This window comes from Gossypium hirsutum, chromosome D13, assembly GCF_007990345.1.
Source record: "Gossypium hirsutum isolate 1008001.06 chromosome D13, Gossypium_hirsutum_v2.1, whole genome shotgun sequence".
Taxonomy (NCBI): Eukaryota; Viridiplantae; Streptophyta; class Magnoliopsida; order Malvales; family Malvaceae; genus Gossypium; species Gossypium hirsutum.
Genome location: NC_053449.1, coordinates 53697044 through 53710045, shown reverse-complemented (window position 1 = coordinate 53710045; position 13002 = coordinate 53697044). Strand labels below are relative to the sequence as shown.

The following is a 13002-nucleotide window of genomic DNA, read 5'->3' as shown; positions in this document are numbered from 1 at the left end:
TTATATATGTTAATATTTCGTATAAATAAAATTTATCATATCCCAATGACATTTTTTATTAAATGCTTTTAAGGGGTTCTAGTTCTATTTTATTACGGAACATTTTGTACTAAATCATGTAGCTTAATGCATTGGCAATCTCAAATAGTTTATATAGACGTGGGAGTTTTAACCCAGTAAAAATAAGGAATATATGTGATCTTTTAACTCTTCTACGTTTTAATTTTTTCACAGTTTTCGAAATACAGACATATTATAATACATTCATCCAATGACTTGTTCTTTTTTTCTTTTACTTCATCAAGGAACAACATTTATGGCGAGGATAAGTTAATGAAAGTCTTAAAGCAAATATTGCCCACTTTGTTGTTTTTCTTCTTAGTATAAGGTTGCTATTTGTTTGTTAACCAATGGTTATAAAAGAAGAGAGAAGAGATTGTATGAAACTGTGATTTCGCATTATCTTTATCCATTTCCAATAGGAGAATGACAAATCATATTTTTCTTCTTGATTTTCAGCATTTTCCTCCTGACAAAGTTCGAATCCAACTAAAAATGCTAAAAATCAGGAGGAAAACTTTGATTTGTCATTCTCCTATTGAAAAGAGATAAGGATGACGTAAAATTACAGTTTCATACAATTCTTTCTCAATTCGAAAAGGTTTTGAACCCCTCTAAATGCTTATTGAAGTTTCCACCTTGCTTTGGTACATTCAAGAATGTTGTTGATTCATTTCTACAAAAATAAATATTTGTGAGATTTAAGGGACAAAAGAATAGCATGGAGGATAAGAATTCAACCTTGAAGTTTGCTAGCAAACATGAAGCATTGAATAGACAGCAGTTGGAATCCGTTAGAGTTTTGAACAATGGTTGCTCCTCTAGTCATATCTTTCTGTTGATTTTTAATAATGCATCACAATAGAGACCAATGAGAGAAGGTTGGTTCCTTGAATGAAAAGTTTGAGAAAAATGAGCAAGATAGGTGCTGAAAATCGAAAGGTAAAGATCAGAGATTCTTGTAGTGGCTCCTATAGGACATGGATTAGAACCTCAAAAGATGAGTTAATTTCTTGATTTCCGTAAAGTCCAAAGAGTACAGGCTGAAGCTATGTAAAAATTTATTGAATCCTAAGAGTTGATATAATTTCCCTAGAGCCCTTATAGAATCCAATTGGAGATGGATGAGTTACTCAGAAAGTTTGAGTGAAATGTAAGAGGGGAACCAAACCAAACTGCCCTAGCAAAGCTACAATATAAGAAGAGATGTATAGGGGTTTCCCTATCTTCTTTGTATAGCAGATGATAAGTGCTAAAAGTAACATATTTTAGCCTCATTCTTAATGCATTTTTGGATGATTATTCGATTTAAATGGTCAATTTTATGCTCCTAATCCTTTAAAGTCATGTTTCTATACTTATAAGAGCCTTTGGGAGTAAAAGGATCGAAAAACGAGCGAAAATAAAAAAATCGGAGCAAGTTTCAAGAGCCGCACGGGCTGGACCATTCCACACGGGTTGGACACATGACCGTGTGAGCCACACGAGCTGCCATACAAACATGTGCCAGACCATGTCGATTTCGCGAATTGCGCTCCAAACATGAGGGAAAATGCATTTTTTAGGTTTTTTTGGGCATTCTAAGACCTATATATGTAAAAAATAAGAAGATGGGAGTGAGCCATCATAGAATATTCAAGAAAACAACTCGAAAAACACCATTGAAGTAGAATCTAAAGCATATTTACATCAATATTGAAGATCTCCTTTTGATTTTTTTTGAAATTTATTATGAATTTCTTTGTTTCTTGTGGTTATATTGTCTTTGGGATGTTTTTATTTGCTAGCATGAACTAATTTTCCAAATACTTAGGGAGATGAACCCTAGGATGAATTATGCTATTTGATTTATAGTTTCACACAATAAATACTTGGACCTTATTTTCAATTATGTGTGTTTAATTCTTGATTTAATATTTCTAGACTATTAATTCATATTTGGTGTGCTTAAATTAAAGGATGAATAGATCATGTTTAAGAGTAGATCTAGCGTAATTTAGTGGGGTTGCATGCAATCTTAGAAATAGGACGACATAAATCTACCAGATTAGAGTCAAATCTAATAGGGGGATCCATCGATCAAGTTAATGCGACAATAGGAGTTTTAACTAGAAAGAAATTTCAATTAATTAACCTAGAGTTAGTTGCTCTTAATCTTGAAGAGAGATATTAGCATAATTTAGGGATTTCTACGGATCAAGATACTAAGTTAAGAAATTGCGTAATATAGATTGATAATGACAGATGAAGTCTAGGTGGAATCTTTCCTGGATATTGTCTCGCTTCTTGGTTGTTAATCGTTTATTTTCCTGACTAGTTCTTTGTTGTGTTCTTTAGTTAATTTTAGTTTTAATCAATCACTCTAATTTATCGATTAAATAATAGAAAGACAATAATTACTAATACTTTTAGTTCTTGTGGGAATGATATTTTTACTCACTGTAGCTATACTATTAATTGATAGGTGCACTTAACTTTGTCAAATTTTTAGTTGGTTTACAACTGCATCAGCACTGTTATCGGGACTAAAATATTAGAAAAATTTTATTTATATTAATTTTGCCACATTTAATTTTTATTTTTATTTTTTTGTTTTTAATTTAATTTTTACATTCTAAAACAATGTTAATAGATTTAATAGACGGAAAAAGATAATTACTTTAGAGATGGGTGATAAACATTTTTTTATGCAACCAAACACATTTTTAATGTTTAATTATTTCAAATTTGGGTTTTTTAAAAAAATCTTAAATTGATTAAATCAAGGTCAAACAAATTCAAATTCTTTTAATAGATTTTCTAAGTTGAGCTCAATTTGTTGCTCTAGCTACTTATTTGGCTATGCAAATCAAGAACCCATTGAAATCAATGCTTTGATACATAGAAATTCAGTTTTTTTCAAGCCAGGATTTGAAGCAAGCTAATTGTAATCTAAGTAAATATTCCGTAAAAACACTACAATTTGGTAGGGTGAGCATTCGATCGAATCGAATCGAATTGAATCGAAAATTTTCGAGTTAATCGAGTTTTCGAATCTCATTTTATCATCCTAACTTTATTTGAAGTTTTCTCGAATCGAGTCGAGTGAGATGGAATTCGAATCGAATCGAATCGAATATATTTGTTCGAGTTAAATTTAAAAAAAGAATTTTGAGTCCTTGTAACCATTGTCACCCATCGTAATAAAATTTGTCCACATTAATCAAATTTTTTATTAACTTTCATCACTTCATAATTTATTTATTAAATTTTTATATATTGGTAAGCTTCTTTGCTTGCTTAGTTGTTTCAATTATCTTCAGATTCTTGTCACTATGTATTTTAGAATTAAAAAATATATTAAATGTAAAAATATGATTTTTTAATAAAAGTTATTATAAAAATAAAATGTGAAATTAATACCAATATAAAATTCTAACACGAATATTTTATGGCATAATTAATAATTCAATTTTAATATAAATATTCAATATGACTAAACAATTCAATAATATAAATAATGTAAAATATGAAATTTAATTTAATAATATAAATAGTAGATATAAATAAAATTATTACTATTTATGTTTAGTGATTTTTTTTGGATAATTTTAATTTTTTATTTGAGAGTAAAGGGTGAGAAGTAAAAGTTTAGGGGAAAAATAAAAAGTTTTGGGGAATAAAAGTTTGAGGGAAAGTAAATAGGGGGAGTAAAATTTTGAAGGGAAAATATTTAAAAAAAATTGGAGGGGGAAGGGTTTGGGATAAATGGGAGGTGGGATGGGAAGGGAATAAAAGTTTTAGGGGAAAAGTGGGAGGGAGTAAAAATTTGGGGGGAAAATAAAAGGTTTTGAGGGTTTTTGGGAGTAAAATTTTGAGAAAAAATAAATGGAAGAGTAAAATTTTGGTGGGAAATGGATTTTGGGTAGATTGGGGGGTTGGGAGGGGAGGGGAGTAAAAGTTTTGAGGAGAAAGTGGGAAGGAGTAAAAGTTTTGAGGGAAAAGTAAAAAGGTTTGGGAGTTTGGGGTAAAAATGTAAAATATTATAGTTTAATATTCGAATTATTCGAATTATTCGAGTTATTCGAATTCGAAAACTCAACTCGATTCGAACTCGAAATTCGAAAAAAAAATTCGAGTTGATTCGAATAACTCGATTAACTCGAATAACTCGATTCGTTTAACTCGAAATTCGAATTTTTTTTAATTTTTTCGAGTCGAATCGAGTTACAATTTGGGTTCAATGTTGTAGAATAATACGTAATTACAATTTCTGGATTGAGGTAGGAGGTTGAATATCTAAAACAAAGTAATGATTGGATATCCAACCAATGCTCTTAGGGTACTATGGTCATGCACTCAATGATTTCAACAGCCACCTTACCTAAATCCATTTAAAGGGCATTTAAACATAGTGTATACATGATTCAACCAGCTAGAAAAAGAAAAAGAAAAAAAAAAGAGCATACCAAAAGATTAAGAACATTCGTAGGAACTAAAAGTACTTTATAAATTGAAAACTCAGAAATTTCAAATGACAATCCCAACCAGGCAGGCAACAGCTAAATGCCCTTTTATTTAAAACCAGATATAATGGTAGTACATGCCTGAAGCTTGGATCCCAACTCCCAAGAATTGAATTACTCAATTCCAAAGACTTTCTTCAACTGCAGAATAAATTCATAGACTTTTTCTTGGTCAGGAAGACTCTTGGCTACACTCTCCTTTTGCATGCACCTTTTAACCCAAGCAATCATCTTGGGACACTCTGCTTCAATGCTGAAGTCCCCACACTTCTCATAAGCATAAAACCAGCTATAAAATGGAACTAATGCAACATCCACATATCCAAGACTTTCTCCTCCAAAGTAAGTCTTGTCTCCAAGCTCTCCTTCCAACAGCTTCAGGCACTCAATAAATTCTTTCTTTGCATTTGCTTGTTCTTCTCCCTTTGTCTTCCATATTTTGCTCCCCAGCTCATATATCTGTATTTCACAGTACAATATTAGAGAATCAGAGTTCTATTCAGTCAGTAAAAATTTCCACATTTATTTTTAGTTTCATCTCTCCCTCAACATGGAAAACATATAATGACATGAATATGAATAATCATAGAACATGAAGAAAATGTTTTTGTTCTCCCTGCATAGCTAAAGAATTCAAACAGTAATCATGGTCATAAATTATCATCATTGATGATTAGATCTAGTTGTGGATAGTGAAAAAGTTGCAATAATTGCAACTAGAATAGGTTGAAAGAGAGAAAGCAAGCCAATATCACCTAGAATATTAAAATAATGGACTTAGTTGCGGATGAGCAGTAAGCATAACATTTGAAACCAATAAAACCAAGCTTTCTAAATTGATTAAGTTCAACTTACACATTCAAGACAAATGAAAAATGAAAGTATCTCTATAGTTGTGTAGTGTACCCCAATATCACTTACTGAAAAAATACTATTCATCTCAATTTGAGTCCATTAGATTTCCTTCACTTATCCCAAATGTTTCAATCATAAGAGAAGGATTGAGTTTAACCTATATAGTAATGGTATAACAAAAATCCTATAGGTTAAGCAATTCCTGCCACACTGTTGCCGTCCAATTTGCAGCCCAGAACCACCCCCCTCGCCAAAATGGAAACTAAATTAAAACATAATCTAAAATCAAGTCAGCCCATTGAAAAATCATAGCAGAAACGTAGAGACTTAAAACGAGTAAAAGAAAGCACCTTCTTGTCAATGAAATCAACCCAGAATCTGGCAACAGCTCTTTGATAAGGATCAGAAGGGATCAAAGGAGCTTTATCATGCCAGACCTCATCAATATACTGAACCTGAATGACCGACTCACAAACCGGTTTACCATTATGGATAAGAACAGGGATTTTCTTGTGAACAGGGTTCATCTGCAGCAGCAAATCACTCTTGTTCCTCAAATCTTCTTCTCTGTACTCGTATGGTATCCCTTTCTCAGCCAAAGCAATCCTGGATCTCATCCCAAATGGACTTGGCCAGAAATCCAACAATACTAGTTCCCCTGCCATTCTTGTAATCTAAACTATTCAAATACTCAAATCGATACTAAATTTATAATCTTGGGTTTCTTTTGGATTCCTCTGATTCTGAAGGGGGTGTCAGAGTATATTTATAGGAAAGAAAATGATAAGGGTTGGTAGGTTTTTATATGATATTTCTTTTATTTAATTTTTCTATGACTTCAATGTTTTAAATGGAACAAATTAGTTCCTCTAAAATATTTGAAGTAATTAATCTTTCATCTATTTTAAAAGTAAAAACAATTAATCATGAAATTCATATATTTTTCAATTTTATAATTTTGATTAATATAATAACAAATATAACATTTAATGTTTACATATTTTATCATTTTGGCCTTAATTTTAAAAAAGTTTAACATAATTTAGCCTCAACATAAATGTTGCAGGATAAATTTGTTAAATTAAGACTAAATTGATAGAATATATAAACTTTGAAGGTTAAATGTATTATTATACTAATCAAAATCATGTATAATTAATAAAAAAATTAAATTTAAAATTAATTATCCTTAATTGCTCACTTTCAAAATTAACAAATATTAAATTACTCTTAATTTATTAAATTTTAAATTCGAGAAAAATTGAAAAGAGTTTTTTTACCTAACTATCCTAAATAATGATCAAAATATGGTTTAGGTGAAAGAAAATTATTTAGCAATATATTTATTGAAACGGGAGTGGAATTTTTTCTACTAAAATTTAATGTTCAGAATTCATTGAATCACGAATTAAATCGAATTTGTATATAAAATGTAAAAAAATAAAAAAAAAATATTTTTCTTAATAATACATTGTATTGTGTAATATATTTTAATAATTTTTTTATGTAAAATGGAGTTTGGTTGACTGTATCATTAATTATATCATAAATTTAATATAAATTAAAAATTTTATTATATGACACTAGTTTAATCAATAACATTATTCATATATATATATATAAAATTTTAGAATATAAATATATTTATAAAAGTTTCAAATGAAAACTAAAAATAAGTTTAGTTTAAATGATAAATAAAAAAGTTTAATATGCATGGTCTCTTTTGGTTCAAATTGTACTATGGATAAATTTTTATTGATTTATAAAAGTACATAATTATATAATTTATTTTGCAAATAAAAATATTGTTGGGTAATTTCGCTCAATTTGGTTGATAAGTGAAATTAATTCAATAAAATAATTAATAAATAGTAGATATAGATATAGATATAGATTTTGGAAATCATGTATCTCAAAACTCTAAATTATGTGTAGGTTTATTTATAAGTTTTATTAGGGTGGGTTTGGTTAGATTAGGTTTATGTTAGTGAGGATTTCAAGGAGGTTAGTAAGGGATCCAGTTCCCAATGAATTTTTTTAAAATATTTTTTATAATTTATAATATTTTAAATTAATAGTTATAAAAATGATAAAAATTTATTTTAATCCTTCAAGAATTATAAAATATAAACTATTAAATAATAAAATTATATTTTTATTATTATAAAAATGTGCAATTTAATTTTCATCTCAAGACTTGTTTATGTATAAGTTGACTTTGTTTACTTCCGGTGGTTACTTTATAGTAAACATATAATATCAAAAATTAGAGGTAGTATGTCCATTTCATGTTCTAACATTGGACGCGTTACTGACAACAAAATAATAATTCTAGGACCTTCCATAGAGCGAGTGGTAGCCATTCCTTACGTCGGTAGTGTGCGTCTGGTGGTGATTGTTTGAAGCTAAAGTACGGCCTGCTCGTCTTTTTTAACCATAAATTACATTGTGAGTCACATCATTATAATTATTATATTTTTATAGAATACTTATTAATTCTTTAATTTATATATTAAATATTTTTTCATATAATAATGTAATGTAATATAAACTATATGATATGATATAATAGTTGAATTAACAAAATATTTTCATTCAAGTAATATTTAAAGCTGACTAAGTCTTAACTCGATTGACATTAACATTGCTGCTTATTCAAAAGGACATGTGTTTGAGTGCACTGAAGCGCATTTATCCTCCTATTAAAGGGTAGGGAGGGACTATGAATAATTCTAGACATTTATATATATATAAAAAAAGTAACATTTACATATATATATATATATATATAAAGCTTTTATTGTTATTTGATAGTGTTAAAGATATGTGACCCAAATTCTTGTTAAATAAAAATACAAATGAAAAGATAGGGGATCTACAAGGGCGAAAGTCGGACAAGTGAAATCCGTATAGAAGTATGCTTCCTCTATTTGCTTTTGATTAGAATAAGGTGTTTTAACCTTATTGCATTATTTTTATTTGACTTTGATTAGAACATGATTTTACAAACCTATAAATGGACGTGGTCATCTCTCCTTTTGTATTATTCGAATTCGACATACATAGTGAATTTTCTTCTTCTCTACCCATGATTTTGAGTTTCCACATAAAACCGGTATGTTCTATTTTTCTCTCTTTTCTTATCATTATCGACATTCTATTTTTACAAATAAATTTTGTTTTCTTACAAAAATCATTATTATCTTATATATCCAATTTTATTATTTTAATTTTGATTATTTTATTATTTGATATTTAATAATATTTTAATTATTTGATATTAGTAATTCTTGTGAAGTTTTGAATGAAGGAACAAGAGTAAAAATGCACTTAATTGCATTATATATTTAATAATATTTTTTCTTGTGGAGTTGAATGAAGCAATATGAATCAAAATATGATTAATTGCATTATTAAACAATAAAGATCTCAATCAAAAGAAGATAATGTGGAGGAAGATATATTGAAGAATATCAAGATTGGGAATGTTAAATTGTTTTTGCAATATTATTAGCTTTCATTTTAGATTCAAATTTTATTTTTATTTTTTTAGGAAGTTCTATTTTTAATTTTATTTTTTTACATGTTTTTATTTTATTTATTTATTTAAATTTGTTTAAGTTTATTATGGTTTCTTTATGGCTAATTGTTTTTACCATCTCTCTAGCCTTCCTCATAATTAATATTATTGTGTATTACAATTTATTGAATAATTAAAATCTTTAACTTTCTTTTTATAGAAAGCATAATTTTATTTTAATATAATATAGTGATTAATTTTTATGGCTTAAGAAAGAAGAAAGTTCTTGAATTAAAAAAAATTAAGTCTCGATTTTTTTTTCACTCAATTGAGTACTTGAACTGTCAAAATTCAGTAAAATGACCCTTGACTAACATTGACCAATAATTTTTAACAATCAAGATGATGTGTCTATTAAGTTTGACTTTTTATTTCATTTTTGCCAACTAAGATGCCACCTCAGATGCCATGTGTACTATTGATGGCATCAACATTTTTTCCTGATATGATTTTTTTATTTGTCATTATAACTAAATTAATTTAATTACTTTTTATACAATAAAATTTAATTATACTTTTTTTACAATAAAATTTAATTATAATTTTTGTAATGAATTGAACCAAAGAGAAAAAAAAAGTAGCAACTCTAACCTCAAAACTGCAAGATTCCATCTTCAAATGCAAACAATATTTAATTGTAATTCCATATCAATTTTAAATATTAATTAAACCATAATTCAATGACAAACAATAAAGAAACAAAACGTCAAAAATTACATAAAAAGCATATTTGAATATGCAATATCCTCAAAATGCATCTTATCAACAAAATGTTCCAATATAAACAAGATGTTCCCTTATCAACAAACGGTTCCCATATGAATAAAATGTACCAATCTTGTCCCTTGTCAACCATAACCTATACTATCAGAGAAACTAAAATTACGCTAGCATCAGTTTGCACTTCAATAATCTATTATAATAGAATTTGTTTGGCTTGCTTGTGTCCTTATTTGCACTTGTTTAGAAGGATTTCCCCTCTTCTTTCAGACAACATCAAAGTGTTGTTGCATAATTTGCCTTGTTGTCACGGCCTTTTTCCCCTTCCACTTCAATCTAGGGCCTTTCCATGAATGTTGATATTGGGAAGTATTAGATTGTCCAATCTTCCTTACAATAGTAGTGGTTCTTTCACTACTTGTACCAAGCTTTAGGGAAAATGGAAAACAATTAAATCAATAGATATAAATTACTTAGTCAACAGGCAACAAAATCAATATTTAGAATAGTTACATATACTCACATGTGGTATTTGTTCACCAATTTTGAGGTTTGTGTACACCCCAATACTAAGTGGTTGTTTTCTTTTTCTTCTTTTGTGCCTTCTGCATTGGTGATGCATTGAGAAACTGATACACATGATTCTTTTTCTTTTCCTTCCATGTTGTGAGTTCTTGGACTTTTGACAACAAACTATAAAAAAAAATAGTTATGACTTGAAACAAAAAATAAATCAAGCTAATTGACAAGGTAGCACATTGTATGCTAAATATGATTAGAAATGACAGAGTACAACAAGAAATAGAGTTGATTTCTCAATCTATTTATCTTGAACCAAATGATATTTCTAAAATCCTGTATAATTCTTTAAACTAAATTATTTAAACAAAATGACAAAGAAGAAATTAGACTACCCAAATTGCCTATTGAAATGGTTGAATCTACCAACAGAGAACAAAAATTATGAGCAATTATCAAAACTAAAAAATTAAAATTCTCAAACAGTCGACCAAGTAGATATTACACCATACTACATTAATGTATCTTTTACCTGTGGTATAGTAGCTTCTAATTAAGGTTGTTGTACTTGCATGGAGGATGAACCAACATTCGAATTTTGTTCCTAGAAAGAAATTAAGACATTCATTATAATGTATTTATTGGTTAAACAAATATGAATATAAAGAAAATATTATCTCAAATAAAGTGGTCCACGAATTACTTGTAAATTCTTACTCATATTTGATCTTGTTGGACACAATTTCTTGTTGTGTCCTACTTGTTTACACAATGAACATGACATTTTAAGGCCTCTCCTAGTGTCCTTTCCAAACTTGCTCTTTTTTGGTTCATCCTTAGATTTCCTTCTATTTTTCTTAGGCCTTCCAAGAACTCTTTTTTACAGATGGAGGAAGAATTGAATAAGCTCTGTTAAGCTAAAAAAATTTCCCCATAACTAATTGTAAAACTTGACTGTATGTTGCTACATATTGCTCCTTGTTGTACCATGGTGAAACATAGGCTTCTAGATAGTTGTGTGACCCACACGGCCATGCGATGGTTGTGTCGATTGCGTAAATTTGCACTCTGAACAGCGAAAAATCAAGATTTTTAGGTTTTTCGGGCATTATAAAACCTATATATGACAAAAATAAGAAAATGGGAGAGAGCTATCATAGAATATTCAAGAAAACAACTTGAAAAAACATCATTGAAGCTGATTCTAAAGCAGAATTTTGTCAAAATTGAAGATTCTTAATTGATTTCTTAGCAGATTATCACAAGTTTCTTTATTTCTTTCGGTTATATTATCTTTGCGATATTTTTATTTTCAAGCATGAACTAATTTTTTAAATACCTAAAGAGATGAAACCTATGATGGATTCGGTCGTTTGATTTTTATTTACGAAATAGATGCTTAGTTTTTTATTCTCAATTATATGTGCTTAATTTTTGGTTTGATATTTCTATTTTTTATTAATGTTTGATGTGCTAAATCGAAGGTTGAATAGGCCCTATTTAAGAGTAGATCTTGCGTAATTAAGAGGAGTTGCATGCAGTCCTATATATAGGATTACATAAATCTACCGAATTAGAGTCAAATCTGATAGGGGAATCCATAACACAAGTTAATGCGATAATATGATTTTTAATTTGAAAGAAATTTCAATTAATCAACCTAGAACATTTGCTCTCATTCTCGAAAGAGATATTTGCATAATTTAGGGATTTCTACAAATTAAGTTACTAAGTAAAGAAATTGCGTAATTTAGATTGATAGTGACAGATAAAATCTAGGAGAATTCTTTCCTGGGTATTATTTCGCTTCTTGGTTGTTAATCGATTATTTTCGTGTTTTTCTCTTTGTTGTGTTTGTTAGTTAATTAATTTAGTTAATTTAGTTTTTAATCAATCACTCGAATTATTCAGTTAAATAATAGAAATACGGTAATTACTAGTACTTTTAGTCTTCGTGGGAACGATATCTTTGCTTATCATAGCTATACTATTAATTGATAGGTGCACTTGCCCTATTCGAATTTTTAATTACTTTCATGGACATCAAGTTTTTTGCACCGTTGCCGGGACTGGAATATTAGGAAAACTTTCTTTCTATTAATTTATGCATTTGTTATTTTAATTTTAATAATTTTGTTTTTAATTTAATTGTTACATTTTAATTTTTATTTTGTTTAATTCTTACATGTTCTTTTGGTTTATGACTAGAGACAACTCGTTGGAACTATTAGTTTTTTACAGTGAGATCGAAAAACCTGCTCGCAGAAATCATATAGAAGTTAGAGAAGCAATGCAAAGTCAATAGATTTTAATAGACAATTAAGAGCAAAAGGACATTATTGTGGAGATGGATAATCATCGTGGTAATCAGCAACCTCCTACACCTCCTGCTCCTCGTACTATGTATGACTATCTTAAGCCTACTCTGATTAGGGCTGAATCAAGTATCGTTAGATCGACTGTTACTGTAAACAATTTTGAGATTAAGCCAAACACAATTTTCAGATGGTGCAACAATATGTTCAGTTTGATGGGTTGCAAGATGAAGATCCAAATGCTCATTTAGCTAACTTTCTAGAGATCCGTGACATATTCAAGATCAATGATGTTACTGATGATGCCATACTTTTATGGTTGTTCCCATTCTCCTTGTGTAGCAAGGCAAAATAGTGATTGAATTCACTTATACGGGGTTCCATCACGACTTTGGATCAGATGACTGAAAAGTTTCTGTGGAGGTATTTTCCATTGGCCAAAACAACT

The 13002-nt window shown here is 28.9% G+C and overlaps 1 protein-coding gene across 1 annotated transcript; it reads right to left on the bottom strand.

The window, feature by feature from the left end:
* Positions 1-4530: 4530 nt before the first annotated feature.
* On the bottom strand, positions 4531-6277 carry LOC107920650 (probable glutathione S-transferase). The gene is made up of 2 exons (XM_016850457.2): positions 5771-6277; positions 4531-5024 (listed from the first exon to the last, which is right to left on the bottom strand). The coding sequence occupies exons 1-2, from the start codon at positions 6083-6085 to the stop codon at positions 4680-4682; spliced, it is 660 nt and encodes a 219-aa protein (XP_016705946.2). The 5' UTR covers positions 6086-6277; the 3' UTR covers positions 4531-4679.
* Positions 6278-13002: the final 6725 nt, after the last annotated feature.

What these genes read in the sequence shown, in the direction of transcription:
- LOC107920650 (XM_016850457.2), bottom strand. Translation starts at nt 6,085, where the DNA reads ATGGCAGGGGAACTAGTATTGTTGGATTTCTGGCCAAGTCCATTTGGG. An exon ending in TTGATTTCATTGACAAGAAG is followed by an intron (nt 5,025 to 5,770) that starts GTGCTTTCTTTT and finishes TGTGAAATACAG; the next exon opens with ATATATGAGCTGGGGAGCAA.